The sequence below is a fragment of the Alternaria triticimaculans genome, assembly GCF_023758025.1.
Source record: "Alternaria triticimaculans strain BMP 0046 chromosome Unknown scaffold_16, whole genome shotgun sequence".
Taxonomy (NCBI): domain Eukaryota; kingdom Fungi; phylum Ascomycota; class Dothideomycetes; order Pleosporales; family Pleosporaceae; genus Alternaria; species Alternaria triticimaculans.
In genome coordinates this window covers 484,046-501,874 of record NW_026055973.1, presented here as the reverse complement: position 1 = coordinate 501,874, position 17,829 = coordinate 484,046, and the positions used below count along the sequence as shown (strand labels likewise).

General features: G+C 54.2%; 9 protein-coding genes across 9 annotated transcripts; 6 read left to right on the top strand and 3 right to left on the bottom strand.

The window, feature by feature from the left end:
• Positions 1 to 158: 158 nt before the first annotated feature.
• J4E78_008743 (uncharacterized protein) lies at positions 159 to 690 on the bottom strand (the record flags this gene model as incomplete). Its single annotated transcript, XM_049369343.1, has 4 exons — positions 159 to 210; positions 257 to 322; positions 439 to 504; positions 560 to 690. 4 exons carry the CDS (start codon positions 688 to 690, stop codon positions 159 to 161), a joined length of 315 nt encoding a protein of 104 aa, XP_049219044.1.
• A 1,375-nt stretch (positions 691 to 2,065) lies between these two features.
• Positions 2,066 to 3,068, top strand: J4E78_008742 (uncharacterized protein; the record flags this gene model as incomplete). Its single annotated transcript, XM_049369342.1, has 5 exons — positions 2,066 to 2,126; positions 2,179 to 2,485; positions 2,542 to 2,783; positions 2,834 to 2,904; positions 2,955 to 3,068. 5 exons carry the CDS (start codon positions 2,066 to 2,068, stop codon positions 3,066 to 3,068), a joined length of 795 nt encoding a protein of 264 aa, XP_049219043.1.
• An 841-nt stretch (positions 3,069 to 3,909) lies between these two features.
• On the top strand, positions 3,910 to 4,971 carry J4E78_008741 (uncharacterized protein; the record flags this gene model as incomplete). The annotated part of the gene is made up of 1 exon (XM_049369341.1): positions 3,910 to 4,971. One exon carries the CDS (start codon positions 3,910 to 3,912, stop codon positions 4,969 to 4,971), a length of 1,062 nt encoding a protein of 353 aa, XP_049219042.1.
• Positions 4,972 to 5,454: 483 nt separating this feature from the next.
• J4E78_008740 (uncharacterized protein) lies at positions 5,455 to 6,084 on the bottom strand (the record flags this gene model as incomplete). Its single annotated transcript, XM_049369340.1, has 2 exons — positions 5,455 to 5,620; positions 5,669 to 6,084. 2 exons carry the CDS (start codon positions 6,082 to 6,084, stop codon positions 5,455 to 5,457), a joined length of 582 nt encoding a protein of 193 aa, XP_049219041.1.
• A 268-nt stretch (positions 6,085 to 6,352) lies between these two features.
• On the top strand, positions 6,353 to 8,011 carry J4E78_008739 (uncharacterized protein; the record flags this gene model as incomplete). The annotated part of the gene is made up of 5 exons (XM_049369339.1): positions 6,353 to 6,517; positions 6,571 to 6,696; positions 6,749 to 6,826; positions 6,878 to 7,572; positions 7,621 to 8,011. 5 exons carry the CDS (start codon positions 6,353 to 6,355, stop codon positions 8,009 to 8,011), a joined length of 1,455 nt encoding a protein of 484 aa, XP_049219040.1.
• Positions 8,012 to 8,293: 282 nt separating this feature from the next.
• Positions 8,294 to 10,600, bottom strand: J4E78_008738 (uncharacterized protein; the record flags this gene model as incomplete). The annotated part of the gene is made up of 1 exon (XM_049369338.1): positions 8,294 to 10,600. One exon carries the CDS (start codon positions 10,598 to 10,600, stop codon positions 8,294 to 8,296), a length of 2,307 nt encoding a protein of 768 aa, XP_049219039.1.
• Positions 10,601 to 11,339: 739 nt separating this feature from the next.
• Positions 11,340 to 13,082, top strand: J4E78_008737 (uncharacterized protein; the record flags this gene model as incomplete). Its single annotated transcript, XM_049369337.1, has 4 exons — positions 11,340 to 11,376; positions 11,427 to 11,761; positions 12,088 to 12,616; positions 12,670 to 13,082. 4 exons carry the CDS (start codon positions 11,340 to 11,342, stop codon positions 13,080 to 13,082), a joined length of 1,314 nt encoding a protein of 437 aa, XP_049219038.1.
• Positions 13,083 to 13,475: 393 nt separating this feature from the next.
• Positions 13,476 to 14,352, top strand: J4E78_008736 (uncharacterized protein; the record flags this gene model as incomplete). The annotated part of the gene is made up of 2 exons (XM_049369336.1): positions 13,476 to 13,665; positions 13,751 to 14,352. 2 exons carry the CDS (start codon positions 13,476 to 13,478, stop codon positions 14,350 to 14,352), a joined length of 792 nt encoding a protein of 263 aa, XP_049219037.1.
• A 1,629-nt stretch (positions 14,353 to 15,981) lies between these two features.
• Positions 15,982 to 17,823, top strand: J4E78_008735 (uncharacterized protein; the record flags this gene model as incomplete). Its single annotated transcript, XM_049369335.1, has 4 exons — positions 15,982 to 16,167; positions 16,228 to 16,421; positions 16,491 to 16,883; positions 16,989 to 17,823. 4 exons carry the CDS (start codon positions 15,982 to 15,984, stop codon positions 17,821 to 17,823), a joined length of 1,608 nt encoding a protein of 535 aa, XP_049219036.1.
• Between the last annotated feature and the right edge of the window lie 6 nt (positions 17,824 to 17,829).

The following is a 17,829-nucleotide window of genomic DNA, read 5'->3' as shown; positions in this document are numbered from 1 at the left end:
GAAGAAGCAAGTACGAGATAACGCAAGCATCTGCCGTGAAGTCCAACAGCCCAATTGCCAAGTTCAAGTTCTTTCGATATCTTTATTGTTTATCATAGCAAGTATAACACGACGTATGGGTCGGCCCGCGATATTCGTCCGGAGCACCCGCTACGCGCTCACTTTTGCTCGCCCTGGCCGGAGCGCTCAGACTCAGCAATGACGTCGTCGCTGTGTTGTTGTTAGTCTTGTCTATCGCCAAGCTATGATTACTGACATGTGCTTGTCCAAATCCTCCATGTGCTGCCTTTGCTGCTTGAGCTTGTCCTTGATTGCGAGAAGCCTGTTTGTTGTCAGAACGTTGTACAATGGCAGCACGTTGTACCGGATCATTGCGCGGTCTGAAACGGTGCGAAGTAATCATCGGGATATCGGGATATAGAGAGCTGGAGTACGTACTTGGCCTTCTCTTCTTGGCGGATGTAGAGCTCTTCGCTGGCAGCCTCGCGCTTGGTGAAGGCGTCACTACAATACCGGTTAGTCTGGATATAGGGTTTACAGTTCATGAGCATAGACTCACCCGCCAGCGGCACCAGTAGCCCTTGAAGCTCCAGAGCCGGTGGAGCCCTCAGCCATGCGGAGGGCGGAGGCGGAGAAGTAGCGAGGAGCGGCAATTGAGCGCGCGCTCTTGATGATGGATGTGCGAAGCATTTTGGCGGATCGTTAGAGAGATGAGATGCTGGGTGTTGGGTGGTTATATGCAATTGGTATGCTGAGGTGGAGTGATGGCTCGACATCTGGAAGACATGGGAGCTTGGACGTGCAAGTGCGTCATCGCCACGTGATTTCGAAGGGTCTCAACATCGTTGCCTGGCCCACTCGACAGTTTGGTACGCGCATGACCTCTTAGTATAATACGCCTGTATATCTAGGAAGACGGGGGGTAACGTTGGAGACACGTCTGTCGATGTGTTGTTGAATTATGAAAGTTGCTTCAGCATAAAAAGCACAACAAGCACCATGTGACAAGAAGACTTCGGGGTTTGTATCACTACATCGATTGCAGCAACATGGTCTTGATCTGAACGCCTTCCAAACAGCATGGCAAGTTTTTTCGCTCGACGTATGCTTAGCATGTTCACAGCTATCGCATCCATTATCTGGCAGAGCCAATGTGCGCTTAAGGCCAAACGTGATGCCCAATGCTCGTCGTGAAGCCCGGTCCTTGTAGCTGTCATGGAAAGGGTGTACTGCGGGGCATGTTGTTCAGGGACTCGACGACAGCGTCTCCAAGGCGACTCTGCAAGCCTGTAAACAACAGCAGGTACTACTCAGGCCAGGAAGAGGCCGCTGAGGCGGTGGCGGATGGTGTTCGCCTGTCAGAATAGAAGGTCGCGCCAGTTCTGGGCCGTGTGAAACCAAGGATAGGCAGGCGTGATCGACGCCAAGACGAGTCAACTGGTCGGGTTCTCTCCCTCTCAAGTCCCCTCCTCTGATAACTCAACCACAAGCCGCCCTTGACCAAAACATCTGCACTTCACTTTCTTGCCAACACCACATCGCCGCCTCTAGCAGCCTACATTCCCTCTCCATACCAACTTTTCTCTACGTAAGTGCTGCTCCACTGCATTTCGTCACTCCCCCCGAATCCGCGGACAGCTGCAATTTGCGCCCCCAGCCGCAGTAAACAAGGCCCGCTCTTCCCATCAGCATGGCCCGCTGTCGAAATCGCTCGTCTCAAGTCGCTCCGCCGCTGTTGTCGTGGGTGTCGTGTATCGGCGCTCTTTTCGGAGACCCGTGGTAGCTCGAGCCGCCCCTCTTTGCGCCTCTGTTGTGAGGTGTAGAGTCCACGCAAGCAATTGGCATATCTCCACTTGCCGCATACTCCGAGCCCCCAACACAAGCAGGACAGCCAGCGAACAGTCGACAACGGCAGCGAAACGACATTTTCTCCGATTCCGGCCATAGCGCACATTGAGGGGCTTGCTCGCTGTTGAGCAACTGCGATAGCCACTGGTTGCACTTGTCGCGCGCTTCAACTCGATTTACATCAGCTAACAGCGATTTGCACAGACCACACATCACAATGGGTTACGAAGACTCCGTGTACCTGGCCAAGCTGGCCGAGCAGGCCGAGCGTTACGAGGGTAAGCGCACCACAAACAACGCACCGCATCGTGTCCTAACGACATGTGACAGAGATGGTCGAGAACATGAAGGCCGTTGCCTCCGCAGACCAGGAGCTCTCCGTCGAGGAGCGAAATCTCCTTTCCGTTGCCTATAAGAACGTCATCGGTGCCCGCCGCGCCTCCTGGAGAATCGTCACCTCGATCGAGCAGAAGGAGGAGTCCAAGGGCAACGAGACCCAGGTTACTCTGATCAAGGAGTACCGCCAGAAGATCGAGGCCGAGCTGGCCAAGATCTGCGAGGACATCCTCGAGTGCCTTGACAGCCACCTGATCCCCTCTGCTGAGAGCGGAGAGTCCAAGGTCTTCTACCACAAGATGTAAGGCGCCACGTGCATTTGACCAGCCAGTTTGCTAATCTTCATGTCTTCTCCAGGAAGGGCGACTACCACCGTTACCTTGCCGAGTTCGCCGTTGGTGACAAGCGCAAGACCTCTGCCGACAAGTCGCTCGAGGCTTACAAGGCTGCTACCGATGTTGCTGCCTCCAACCTTGCTCCTACCCACCCCATCCGTCTCGGTCTCGCATTGAACTTCTCCGTTTTCTACTACGAGATCCTCAACTCGCCCGACCAGGCTTGCCAACTCGCCAAGCAGGCTTTCGATGACGCCATTGCTGGTATGTGAAGGACGAAGTAGTCGTTCTGAACAAGGCTAACGAATCTGCAGAGCTCGACACCCTGTCTGAGGAGAGCTACAAGGACTCTACCCTCATCATGCAGCTTCTCCGTGACAACCTCGTAAGTTCAGTCCGCAGCCCGTTTACCTCACACACGCTAATTCTCATCAGACCCTCTGGACATCGTCCGAGGCCGAGCCCTCCGGTGACGCCCCCGCCGGCGAGCCCGCCACCGACGCGCCCAAGGCTGAGAGCAGCGAGGCTCCCGCCGACGCCAAGGCATAAATTCGAAAAACCGATAACAGACGCAAAAATGGCAGGGGTTAGTGGTTATTGGTGCATCTTGGTAAACGGTCAATGATGGCTAGACTCATCATTTTCTACAGTAGTGGCATGAGAGGGTATATCCTAGGTGTGACTTTCAGGCCCCGGGTGCGCTTTGTTTAGACTCCAAATTCTCAATCCTGTCTACATCCTTTACCTTGGTGTCTCTGCCCTTTATACCACTATACCGTCCCCTTCCTGCCTGGTCTTGTTGGTTTAGTATGCTGTGTTTCAAGATTAGAGTGTGGCTGGATGGTGGCTATCGAAGTTCTGGCTCTTTTGCTGTTCCTACATTCTCTTCAAGACTTATAATCAAAGATATCCGCTTCTATTTGAGTGTCGTTGGAGGTGTGAAGTGAATGCCGTTTGTTGACTGGGCGCTCTTTCCGCATTGTACCGCTTACGTCACGTCACGCACGCGGTCAAGGTAAGTTGTGGTCGCGGCTTCCTCTCACCCTCACTCTTCCACCCTCCACCACCTTCTCAAAAGCTTGCACTGGACGACTGATTCTGCACCCGCGCAGCGAAGACCACGGAAGGCAAGGTAGCGCAAGAAATTGGGCGAGCTCCTTCTTTGTGACCTGCTCGACCTGTTTCTACACAAATAACTTTATAGGTGTTCGTATACCCTCTCACTGGCAGTTGCTAGGTTAGCAGTCCTTTCGCAAGTTCGACCTTTTCTTGCCCTTATACTCCCTCCACTCCACCTCCACACGACGAATTCACCGCCCCGCCCGGGTTCGTGTTCACCTGCAGACTCAGTGCTAATACGCTCAAGTCAGCTGTAATTAAAGCAACAGCCATGGACGCAATCAGCTTGCTGCCACCGGCCCAGACCACCAACACCACGGTGGTCACTACGACAAAGACTACCGCTACCGCGACAACGACCATAACAACAGTTACTACAGTCACGACCACGACGCCTCAGGGCACGACCGTCTTCACTCCATTCCGGTTCCTCGACTTGCCTGTCGAACTCCGAATAATGGTGTACGAAGAGCTGGTCGTTGTTGGCAAGGTCTTCTACACGCCTGACGACTACGCTATCGAGAACGAGAAACGTTTCAAGGACTGGGAATCTTACCGCGCTCCACGACTGGCCATACTACGGATTTGCAAGCAAGTTCACGACGAAGCTGAAGAAGTCTACCTGGGAAAGAACTTGTTCGTACTCCCGGACCAGTGTACAAAGAGGCAACCACTTGCAGGATCGGGTCTATGTTCCAATGCTGCTCGCAAAGATCCGAACATCAGCCATATACCGTTTCACGACCGGTGGCTGTTCTCCGCTGCAGCTTCTCGTCTGATTAAGAATATCAGCGTAGCTATTAGCACACGTTCCGATGAAAGCTCGTCCCCATACGCTTATAACCACTCGCTTTGGGAAGAGGATGGCGAATTCGACAGCATGGTTTCCACCGCCCGTCTTAAATACGTACATGATTGGGCGACAGAAAATATGGCAGACGACTTGGATGACTATATCGATGATCTGTCCAAGTTCTTCAGAAACGGCGAGAAGCTTCCATTGATCCGCCTCAACTATCTGGAGTTCGATGTGACCAATGCATACTGCCCGATAGGATGTTGTCGCATGGTCTGCCCGTTCTGGGGGCTACTTATGAGATTAGGACCGAACAAAACATCATTCTTGGGAGTGAGGAACGCAGTGGAAAAAAGCCTTATTATGGAATCTGTGCTGGAGTGTTTCTACGACGTGTCTGAAGTGCTACCCGAAAAGCTCAGGGCGAAGTATGAAGCGGACGAGGAAGTGGATGAGAAAGAGATGAGGAAGGCGTTGGGCGTTGTCTGCAACCCAAAGAAATCGCACTGGGAGCAGTGGAAGGTTGAGACTAAGTAGGTAGGGGCAGTATGGAGGACATAATCACGCTGAGAGTATCAACCACATAGAAAAAAACTGCACAGGTCTGCAGACTACATCAGGACAAAAACATGTAAAGTAGGTGACCCAACATCAACGTAGGCTCCAGACTGTTCAGTCTTTTCCTAGGTTGGCGTGGCTGGACTTGTCTAAGCCACGGTCAATGAATTGATCATCAGTCGGACAAATATCTTAGTGTTGAATAGCACTACACATTCAGATAAGCCAATCTCTATGCTCAGCATATCCTCTGGGTAGACATGCAAGCAAGACGATTTTGTATCTCCTAGGTCGCAAAGACCATGTCTTGACAAGCATGTAGAAAGGCGGAGCTAGAATGACGAAGACTGATGACGTTAAGCACAACGACAAGCAGAGCCATCACAACACTCCAAATGATACGACACTTCAATCAGAAAAAAGCGCTGCCTCTGCATTTGTATTACAAGTCCCAAGATGTATCTACGCGTGCCACAACCTCGCGACGGCCTCGGTGATGCCAACGTCATTTGTCTCGAAAGAGTAGAGAGCAAGACCCAATGCGACAGTTCCGGCGCGGAGAGCCCACATGGCAGACTTTCGAACGAGGGGAACACGCTTGGTGGGGAAGTAGTCGATGATGCAGGACCTGGTTTACGTTAGCCACTGTAATTCAATACGCATCCATTCTACATACTCAAATCCAATATGCGAGTGGACTACCAGGAGAGCACAGAGGATCGAATCCGAAAGCGGGTTCAGCGATCCAGCAGCAAAGGGCGCAATGGTCAAGGGAATCAGACCAGCCGAGACGATCCTCTCAAAGCTCCAGTGGTAGCTGCCGTGGGCGTAGTCGGGATCTGGCACGGGGACGGGGTCGTTGGTGGTTCCGATGATCTTCTGGGGCAGCGGCGGCAGGATCTGGTTGCGCTGTGTGGCGTGGAAGGCGGCGATGCGGGTCGACTGGGGGATGGCTGAGCGCTGGAATGCTGGTCGCAGCGACTGGGCGAGCGGGCGGTTGAGGGTCGAGGTCGCGGTGGACAGCATGCGCTGCGAGGGCTGGGCGGGCGGGCAAGCTTGCCTGAGGAGGCCGGGACGCATGACGGAGGCCATTGTGCAGTCTGATTGTCTGCTTGGGGTCGTGGAGGTCGCAAGAAGCAATATCGGGATCGCAGTCGTAGTTGACGACAATGCCTCGGATGTCGATTGCTGACGTCCCTGGCGCCCTCATTGGCCAGCGGTGGCAGCCGGAAAGTCCCGTGATCGCAGATTTGACGAAACTCATCCACCTCACCTAGGCCGCGCTGCAGCTGGACGTATCGACATCCACCCCAACCCATCACCGCCCCATCTCCCATCCCCTGCACAGCGAGCAGACGCAATGGCTTCCCGCCAGCTCGCCCTCAACCTGCAGCGCAGCATGCGCTCGCGCTCCGCCATCAACGCCGTCAAATCATCGCGGGCCTCGCCTCTGACCCGCGGCCTGGCCACGCCCGTTGCCTACGGCGCGAAGACCGAGTCGACCACCCTCGGAAACGGCTTCACGGTATGCCCGCCACTGTACGAGGATGCAGGACTGCAATTGACCCGCCTGCGCAGATCGCTACCGAGCACTCCCCGTGGGCCCAGACTTCGACAGTCGGTGTCTGGATTGACGCTGGCAGCCGCGCCGAGACGGACAGGACCAACGGCACTGCCCACTTCCTGGAGCACCTTGCCTTCAAGGTACAGACACTCAATGGCAGTGGCCGGGACAGCACGCTGATGCATGGCACAGGGAACCCAGAAGCGCACACAGCAGCAGTTGGAGCTCGAGATAGAAAACATGGGCGGCCACCTCAACGCCTACACCTCGGTACGTCATACGGAGCAAACAATTTCCAGGGCCGGATACTGACCACAACAGCGCGAGAACACCGTCTACTACGCCAAGGCCTTCAACAACGATGTCCCCGCCGCCGTCGACATTCTCTCCGATATCCTCCAGAACTCCAAGCTCGAGGCCCAGGCCATCGAGCGCGAGCGTGATGTCATCCTCCGCGAACAGGAAGAGGTGGACAAGCAGCTCGAGGAGGTTGTCTTCGACCACCTACACGCCACCGCTTTCCAGGGCCAGCCCCTCGGCCGCACCATCCTCGGACCCAAGGAGAACATCCAGAGCATCCAGCGCGCCGATCTCGAGAACTACATCAAGACCAACTACACCGCTGACCGCATGGTCCTCGTTGGCGCTGGTGGCATCCCCCACGAGCAATTGGTCGACCTCGCCGAGAAGTACTTCGCCAACCTCCCCTCGGAGCCCCAGGACTACTCCGCCAAGTCCGCCGCTGCTGAGCAAAAGGCAAAGCCCGACTTCATCGGCTCCGAGGTCCGCCTCCGTGACGACACCATGGGCACCGCCAACATCGCCATTGCCGTTGAGGGTGTCAGCTGGAGCGACCCCGACTACTTCACCGCGCTCGTCACACAGGCTATCGTCGGTAACTGGGACCGTGCCATGGGTACCTCCGACTACCTTGGCAGCAAGCTCAGCAACTTCGTCTCGCAAAACGCCCTCGCCAACAGCTTCATGAGCTTCTCCACCAGCTACTCGGACACTGGGTACGTCATAATCGAATGATGCTATAAATATTCGCTAACAAACCCTAGTCTCTGGGGAATCTACCTCACCAGCTCCAACCTGACTCAGCTCGACGACCTCGTCCACTTCACCCTCCGCGAGTGGTCCCGCCTCTCCATGAACGTCACGTCCGCCGAAGTCGAGCGCGCCAAGGCCCAACTCAAGGCCTCGATCCTCCTCGCCCTCGACGGCACCACGGCCGTCGCCGAGGACATTGGCCGCCAAATCGTCACCACCGGCCGCCGGTTATCACCCGAGGAGGTGGAGCGCGTCGTCGGCCGCATCACAGAGAAGGACGTTATGCAATTCGCCCGCAACAGGCTGTGGGACAAGGACGTCGCTGTCTCGGCTGTGGGCCAGATTGAGGGTCTGCTCGATTACAACAGGATTAGGAATGATATGAGCAGGATGCTTTCATAAGCAGGCGAAGGAAGGAGGGGAAATATGTGCATAGTAAGATGATTGCTGTGAAAGCGTTTTTAGACGGCATAGGTTACTATTGTAGTTTTTTGTATGAAGTACTTGACCGGACTGTATTTTGACAAGGAAGATCTTTTTCAAAATGCTCGTGGCGTGCGGGTTGGTATGTGATTGATTCTGTGTTTTTGATGTGATAAATTTGTGGCTGCGGATAGGATGTTCCCACCTAAATCTCATTTATATCAACACTCCACAAACTCAGTACAATCACCCTCCATCTATCTAAGGCGCCAAATTCTCGATCACCAACCAAATCCCCTCGTTCCTCTCTCCCTCTTTCATAGGCACTTCTCTCGATTTACTCCCAGCTGCCATACCCTTCACCCCCCTCTTCTCCCTCTTCATCTCTTCCCTCGCCTCCCGCCACTCCCTCTTCACAGCCAACCTCTCTTTCTTCAGTTCCTTCCTCTGCGCTTTGTACTCTTTCTTCGCGGCTCTGTACTCTGGGTCTTTCTTCGCTTTCTTCGCCGCTTTTCCTTTGCCCTTGGTGTTGGTATCAGCGTGTTTGGCTTTGAGTTCGCGTTTCTTGGCTTTGTGGTCCTTTTTGAGTTGGCGGTTCCGCTGCTTGATGTTTCTGCGGGCGAGTTTGAGGGATTGGGTTGTGGAGGGGGTGAAGTCGGAGTCGGAGTCGTAGTCTGAATCTGGGTCTGAGTCTGAATCTGAGTCTGAACTATCAGATGAGAGGGAAGAGGTATCGTCGTCGTCATCCACGTCCTTGACTGCAGCTTTGCCCTTGTCCTTCGTGTCGGTGGGATATGCCGTGTCGATTTTGCGGTCACCATATAGCACGCCTGTCTCTTGTCCCGGCGGTGCAGCATAGGCAGGTGGGAGGTCGTCGTGGACTTGTTGGTAAGAAGCAGGACCTGAGGTAGTAGACCCTCTGTTCCCACTCATACCCATACTCGCATTTCCGCCTGCATTTCCACCTGCGTTTCCATTTCCACCAGCCATCCTCCCCACCTCCACGCCAAAAGCACTCGCCCGCTTCCCAATCTCCACACCTAGATCCCCCATATGTCTACCAAATTGCTCCCCAATCTTGCCTAATTCTTTGCCTACTTCCGCCCATTCGTTTGCGGACTGTGGGGGTCCGCGCCCGCGTCCGCGTCCTCGTCCGCCGCGAGGGGAGCAACCTCCTCGACCGAAGAAGGCGTTGCCGCGGGGTCCGAATGGTCCTCCTCGACCGCCGCGCCCGAAAGGGCCATTGCCGGGTTGGCCGAAAGGTCCGTTGCCGGGTGCACCAAAGGGGCCATGGCCTGGCACACCAAAAGGCGACCAGTGACCGCCTCGTCTGCCGCGGGGATGATGGGCGCCTCGTCCGTGTCGACCATGTGCATGGGAGGATTCCTCTGGAGGACCGGGGATGGAGTGGGGTGGGTCTTCATGTGCACCAGCAGATCCAAGATCGCTGTTTCCGGCATAGTCAGACGAGCCAGTAGCCGTCGTCGGACCTGAGAATCGTTCACTCATCTCATGCAGCTTAAGCACTCGCTCGCTCGGCATCGGCACTGCGTCCGCGTCGAGAGCTTCGACCCAGGGGTATAATTGCCTTGCACGCCATTCAGTCGTTGCAGTCTTATCGGCCAAGTTGGCGAGGACGCTGGGTTTGTGGCCCGCTGGTATAGGTAGCATATTGAGTAAGGCAGTCTCGCTGCGGAACGATACAACGAGACCTCTTGGCGCGAAGAAGGCTTCATTCGCTCCTCGGATGTAGTCGTGTACGATGCTGGAAGAGAGTCCTTGATGGGACGGTTTTTGAAGCAAGTCTTCAGCCGTCGTGTGCGCCGCTGTGGTCAGGACTTGTAGACCGTACAAGAACTCTGCAAACTCGGCTGGCTTAATGGAATGTCGATCCAACACTTCGGCGTACGCTACTAAGAAGTATACGTGTTCGTCTACACGTCTTGCCGGTCCTGCATGCTCGGGTATCGCGATGATGCGGTTTAGATGCGGTGCATACTGCGCCTTAGCATCTGGTTCTTCACGGCTGAACTCCAGAGCTTGAGTGAGCAAGTCAGAAGCTAGATCAGGCTGTTTTTCTTTGCTGCTCGAGGAAGCAGATCCGCCATGCACTCGTCCCACAGCGATGTTCTTACTCGTACTGACATGCTGGACTGGGACACTGGTGGCCTTGTCGTTTGTGTGATTCGCATAGTCTGGTGCTTGTTCCTGTTCACTTGCGGGATCTGTTTCTTCACCTCTTATACGGTACTCCCATACTTCTGGCTCGTTTGGTCCTTCGTTGGTGGTGATGCGGTGGGCTTCGATTTGGCTGGGGTCTACAGGCGCGATTCCATGACGGGTGTCGTGGACGGCTTGGTCGCGGGCCTCGTCGTAGGATGGTGGCAAATCTTCATACTGGGGACCGCCTGGGCTGTGGACGGGGGTTGGCTCAAACTCGTTATCGGAGGAGTCGGCGATTGAGGTTGCGCTTGGTGTGAATGCGGCGTTGGACTGTGATGATGTCGATGGGGGTGGTGGGTTGGATGTGAGGTTGGTATTGGCGGGGTATGATGGTGGGCCGGCCATGATCAAAGTAAATCACAAAGGCCAGTATTGATTCGATGTGACGAAGTAAAGTAAGACGTGAAACTTAGAGAAAGCGTACTTAAGGTTGAGGCGTAAAGACAAACTAGAAGCTTGTTTATTCGTACCTACTCCACTGCCCTGCACAGCCTCACAGGAAGCTGCTGCCTTCAGATGCGGGGAGATGCCCAATCGCAACTTTCAACTCGAAACCACGCGTTTTGTCTAGCACTATTCAACGTCCAGTAAAACGACACAACTTGTCAGATATGACGCGTGGGCAAGAGGGCCGCAGCTGCGCAGCACTTGAGATGGGAAACGGTGTGTGAGAGTGGGGCTGGCCGTGGCATAAGCCTCGGGCGTCGCTGTGGCCGTGGAGAGCCAATTACACGGACTAAGCCTCTCCTGTTCCGGCACACCAAGATGTCAGAGCTAAGAGAGCGCATCATGTGTGTTATGGTAAAGCATGTAAGAGCTAGATGTGTTGGCAGAATGCGCGACGTCAAGTATATCTTTGGTCTTTCTTTCCACTTGTGTCGGACTTGCTCGGCCTAACGACACGGCCGTAAGGTCCACACGCGATATCTAGGGTCAACTCGCTTTCGGCGTGAGACTGATCGCGTTACGGTTACCAAATCTACTAAACAACACGATTGTTGCGGAGTCGATTGCGATCGCTGTGTTGGTCTGAAAAGTAGGTGGCGAAAAACATACGCAAAGACGCATCATCACGACTAGCATCATGGAAGACGCTCCCACTGTAGCAGTCATTGGACTAGGTGAGATACCTCTTACTTGACATAACGAAGCCACTAATCGAACCTCTCAGGACCGGCTGGCCTCGTAGCATTGAAGAACCTGCGAGAAGAAGGATTCCACGCCACAGGTTTCGACCGCAACGACCACGTCGGCGGATTATGGCAGTACTCGGAGAAAGAGCAAACATCGGTAATGCAAACCACAACCGTAAACGTCTCAAAAGAGCGATCGTGTTACACTGATTTCCCTTACCCGGACGACGTACCGTCACATCCAGCGGCCACGCAGGTTCAGCAATACTTGACAGACTATTCGAAGCATTTCGGATTGGAACCATATATGCGGCTTAGTACTGCCATCGAGCAGATCACGTTCGATGACGAGCGGGAGAAATGGGTTGTGGATGTAAGAGGTGGCGTGAAGGAGTACTTTGATAAAGTTGTTGTAGCGATTGGGGGTATGGTTGGTAAGGCCAGTCTGCCAGTCATAGAAGGCGTGGAAAGGTTTGCTGGACCTAGTGTACATTCGCAAGCTTTCAAACGGCCGGCAGACTACAAGGGGAAAAGAGTCATGGTTGTAGGGTTCAGCAACAGTGCGGCGGATACATCTACTCAGCTGGTGGGAATAGCAGATAAAGTGTATTTGGCACATCGGCATGGAGCTCGGGTTGTAAGTTGGAAGGGAACCTGGTTGATGTGCGAAAGTCTTGAGACTGACAATGGTTCTTGTAGTTCCCGCGGCGCATAAAGGGTGTCCCGATAGACCACACGCACAACCTACGTCTCGCCACCTTCCAAAGCCTCGTCATAACATACTTCCCCCGCCTCGGCGAGTTCCTCTTCGATAAATTCCTCCAGAAACTGCAAGACCAGAGTTTCAACATCCGCCCTGAATGGCGCTTCGAGCCCGCAAGTAAGGTACCAGTGGTATCTGATACGTTAGTCCCCTGCCTCGAGGACGGCAGCATCACATCAGTCGCAGGCATCAAGCGCATTGTGAATGCTACTGAGGTAGAGTTGCAAGACGGGACAAAAGTTGACGTGGACGCAATAATCTGGTGTACGGGCTACAAGTCCGACTTCAGCATGATCGAGCCGCGTTTCAATCCTGAATGTCGGCCTCAAGCGTGGCTTGACGCGCCGGGCTCGAATGGGAAGTCGCTCTTCCGTCTCTACAAGAACGTGTTTTCACTCGAGAAGCCGGATAGTCTGGCGTTCATGGCTACTGTACACATAACGATTAGTGGGTTTAAGATTTTCGGTGAGCGACTCTAGGTATGATGGTTAGGCGAGACATGTGCTGACGACGATTAGACTTGACAACCATGGCCATAGCCCAGGTCTGGGCGGGCAAATCATCTCTACCCTCGCTTCCGGATATGAAGCTCGCTGTGGATAAACACCACGTGTGGTTAGCAGAGACGGCAAAGCGTGTTTACAACTTGTCGCCCGGGCAATGTGAGACAGGTGACTGGGTCGCGGCCATGGACGATCTTGCCGGTACGGGTGTCAATGAGTACCTGGGATACGGGCGGAAAGGCTGGCTGTTTTGGCTTCAGAACAGGAAGTTCTGCAACCTGCTGATGGGCGGGATATGGAGTCCGCACATACATCGCGTGTTCAGCATGGGCAAGAGGAAGTGCTGGGATGGGGCGAGGGAGGCGATTGAGAGAGTAAATGAGAGTGTTGCTAAGATGAGGAAAGAAGAAAAGAAGAAGAGTGGTTGACGACAGCTCGAGGTTCTGGTTCGCGAAGGGGCCAGGGCGTGCTCGAATGTTCTCTCATGAGCTTCCCCACACATGACGACAGGCTGTATCACGAGGGTCCATGGCTGTCACTTTTTGCATGGCGCAGTACATATGCCTCGCGACGAATATCTCGAACATCCTCTATAGCTACCGACTTGAAATAAAGACCATCTCATTCTTACACGGCCATTACAGTTGTCCAGGTGACGTGAAAGGGTAAACCTTGGTCGGCATACCACAAGGCTGACAGTCAACCAATCGCAGCACGGGCCGTTGCACAACAGCTGGGGAAGGCGCGACGGGCAGCAGCCAATTTCGATTTCTTTCCACACGCCACGCCGCACACACTGAAACACGTCAATCGCGAGTTATATGGGCAGAGGCATTGTCTGCACTAGAACACACCACGCGAACCGCTTTCATCCAAACCTCTACGAGCCCGGAATGGCGACTCAGACGCTGCACGGCTCCTGCGCGTGCGGACGCAACCGCTATGTCATTGAGATGCCGACACAGCAGATCCGCCAGGCCGAGCTGCGATACGACAATACCTCTGCGTCACGTAAGTACATGCCGAGTGTTGTGCAGCCCACATCTGCTTTGGGTTGCCGCGCGCTACCCTCCAACACGGTGCTAACAACACTTAGGACACCACTCAGCGAACCCCCTCACACTCTGGCTCCGCGTCCCTCTGCCATGGTACACCTCGGCGACGTTTGCACAATACCCCGACGAGACGCGCCTGAGCATCAAGCGCAGCTTCGTCAACCCCTACACCTCGAATACACGCCGCCAGTTCTGCGGATACTGCGGCACACAACTCTCGTCATGGAATGAGCGGACGAGAGACGAGGCCGAGCACATCTCCCTGACCGTCGGCAGCCTGCTCGACGAAGACCAAGACATGCTCGGCGAACTCGGCTTCCTGCCCAGCAGCAGCGAGAGCAGCGACGACGAAGACGAGACATCCGCCGCCGGACCCTCACGGACAAACCGCTCGCGTACAGTCGTCCGCTCAGAACCTCAATCGCGAGGTGCGCCCTGGTTCGAAGAGATCGTGCGCAACACCCGCCTGGGCCGCTTCAAGCAGCAGCGCGGCGGACACTCCGAGAGCGGCGTGCACGTCGAGTGGGAAGTCACCGAGTGGACCGAGGGCGACGACAACGGCGACGAGGGCAGCGCGACGCCTAGCAAGCGGAAGATTGGCGACGTGGACGATGCCGAGGACACCGAGATGCGCAGCGCGTGAGCCTACTTTCTTTCACACGGAATGAGTTGGATTGAAGATGGATTGAATATGTCACTAGAAACGGATATCGCTCACGCGTAAATGAGGACGAAACGTATGTAATCACTGGACCTCTGGCAGAGCGACATGACATGGGAACACGGAGTTGAAGGTGCGTTTGTTTATTTTGTGTACAGTATCTAAGAAATATAGCATATAGCGCATGTCACCTAAAAAGCTGTGGTGACAATGCACTGGACGTGGGTGGACCAATCTACTTTCTTTTTCGCTGAAGACATTTGTACTTCCCGACCGCACAGCCATTGTCGGCGTATCACGCCCTTGTTTCTCCATGGATCTCAATTTACGCCCCAATGTCACTGCATCGCATGGTATCAAGTCGCACGACCAATGGAGGACTACCAGAGCCGCTTAGCACGCGTGGGGGATAGCGCGGGCGTAAGCGGCTCGATGGACGCCCGTCTTCCGTTCTGTCACAACACGCATCAAACCCACATTCCAGACTTCATGTGGGGAGAGCAGAGAACAGCATCAACCGTTGTAAATTTCCTAATGACTCTTCAAGCCCGGTAAAAACATTCCACCAACATCTCCCGATCTCACCTCCAAACTCCAATTCGGAGTAATGATTCAATCACTTATCTCGCCTTACGCCACCTCGTTACCCAAGATATCTCCGCATCCAAATGCGCGTATCTCCCGGGATGCCTCTCCACCAAACCTCACTCTGCACTCCTCATTGGTCGGGTCGTTCCTGGATCCATAACCCCGGGATCTTTACTTATCTTACACCCCTGGCCTCTTTCTCGCCTGAAGGTCTCTTATCAGTTCGACATGCAACACAACGTGATTAGTGTTCCCTGAGGTCTGATATCCGTCACCCGTCTCCACGGTATCCATTCCAGCTGCGGGAGTGCGGAGATGGTCGGATGCTCGCACGTTGTACTATAGTATGTAGGTCAGACTTTTTTGGGATGGGCTGGCTTCGCTGGGGCTGACTTTTGGCGTGACGGCCGTGACCGGGGCGTAGAGACGGCATCTAGCACTGGGCTATGGGTACGCTTAGTGCGTACGGAAGTCGCATGGGTGCTGGTAGGGCTGCTTTATCTGCCCGTCTTGGAAATGTTGTCGCGTCGCTTAGCATACGTACTTACGTGTAGATGTCACTGTTATGTTTGACACAACACAACGTAACGACGTAGATAGAGGCGTGCGAAGTCGCGGGCCGTCATAAGAGTAAGACGTGAATTGCACATTTCCTTCCTTCTTCCTCCGTGTCATTACACTCTTCTCTGCCAGATTCATCGTTCTTTGCTTCCTTATCTCTTGGGTGGGACGTTTGCTTGTACGATTCCCGCGTAGGACCGTTTGATCTGCGATCGACACGGCGAGTCCACTCGATTGCTCACTCGTCTAGACTTGATCGATTGGTGGTATTAATCTCCGGTTGGCCGTGTCTAGGCAGAGAGGAGGGTTGTTATTGTTGTTATTGTTGTTACGTCGGTACTTATCGCTTTTGCGTGTATCCCAGTCATTAACGACCTCCTGCTTACGCATTGCATCACGTCGCAATAGCAAAACTTTTACGGTTATTGGCGTATCGTTCACGCTGTACTACCACTTCCGAAGATGGATTTGGAAAAGAAGTCCGCTGAGAAGCCAAGACCGGAGGATATCGATGAAGCGACAGGCGTTGGCGAAGTCCTGAACGCGTCGGGTCACAAACAGGAACTTGAGAGGAATTTCAGTTTACTGAGTATCTGTGCGATTGGAATTACGACGGGGAATGTTTGGGCTGCGTTGGGAGGGTCTATCGTACGTCTATCCTCTTCTCTAGTACGAATTCATAGGATACAAGATGCTAACCTTGCCTAGGTCATTGCGCTCTACAATGGCGGCCCAGCAGGTGTCATCTACGAATTCATCGCCGTAGCATGTTGCTACTTCATGATTGCGGCGTGTATCGCAGAGATGGCATCTGCAATCCCCTCATCAGCGGGTGTATACCACTGGGCTTCCGTCACAGGTGGAGCCAGATTTGGAAAAGTGATTGGGTTTTACGCTGGCTGGTATGTATCACTCAACCTAATCCAACACATAATATGATACAGAAAAGGGGCACAGCTAAGACAACACAGGTGGAACGCCCTAGGCTGGATCTTCGGCACAGCATCCATCTCCTCCATCCTCGCCAACCAAATCATCTCCATGTACGGTCTCTTCCACCCCGGCTACGCCTTCGAGCGCTGGCACGTCTTCATCGCCTACCTCATCATCACCTGGCTCGCCTGCTTCGTCGTCATGTTCGCCAATCGCGCGCTGCCTAAACTAACGAATATCGGTCTCTTCTTCATCCTCATGGGTGTGTTCGTTACCATCATGGTCTGCGCCATCATGCCTAGTAGAACCGGAAAAGGGTACGCGAGCAACGAGTTTGTGTGGAAAGACTGGCAGAACCAGGCGGGGTGGAAGAGCGATGGATTTGTGTTTTGCGCGGGCATGTTGAATGGGGCTTTTGCTGTGGGGACGCCGTGAGTTTTATCCCAGCCCATCCATCTACCTTCCCTTTCCTTTTCCCCAACCTCAAAAATCAACCAACCAAAGAATACAAATGCCATACTAACAACCACCCCCAGCGACTGCGTATCCCACCTCGCAGAAGAACTCCCCTCCCCCCGCACCAACATCCCCAAAGCCATCCTCGCGCAATACACCGTCGGTTTCCTAACCGCCCTCCTCTACCTCATCACAATCTTCTACGCCGTAAACGACCTAGACAGTCTCTTCTCAAACCCCTGGCCCTTCCCGCTCGCCGAGCTATACCGGCAGGCCACAAACACGCACGGCGGCTCCCTCGGCCTCTTACTCGTCATCTTCGTCCCGACATTCTGCACGAATATCGGGTGTTATATTACTTCCGGCCGCATGCTCTGGACGCTGGGCAGAGATGACGCGACGCCGTTTAGCAAGTGGGTGGGTAAGGTGGATAGGAAGTGGGAGAATCCGTTTAATGCGACGTTGGCTTGTGGGGGTATCAACACAATCCTCGGATGCATATACATCGGGTCCAGCACCGCGTTCTCGGCTTTCGTGGGTTCTTTCATCGTGCTGAGTTCGATGTCGTACCTCGCCTTCATCCTACCCAATATCTTGACTCGGCGCCGCCACGTTATCTCGGGCCCGTTTACGATGCCCACGCCGGTGTTTTATACGGTTGCGAGTATAGCGTGTGGGTACATGGTTGTGTGGATACCGATTTACTGCTTCCCGTTCGCGGTGCCGTTTGATACCACGACGATGAATTATACGAGTGCGCTTGTGGGCGGGGTTACGATTCTGCTGGGGGGCTGGTATGTGTGGATAAGGAAGAGGGGGTATGTTGGGCCGAGGCGGTTGGTGGAGACGTTGGGGAATGGCGAGGCTACGATTGTGGGTGTGGAGGGAGACAGCAGTGGGGTTGAGAAGGTTTGATTATTG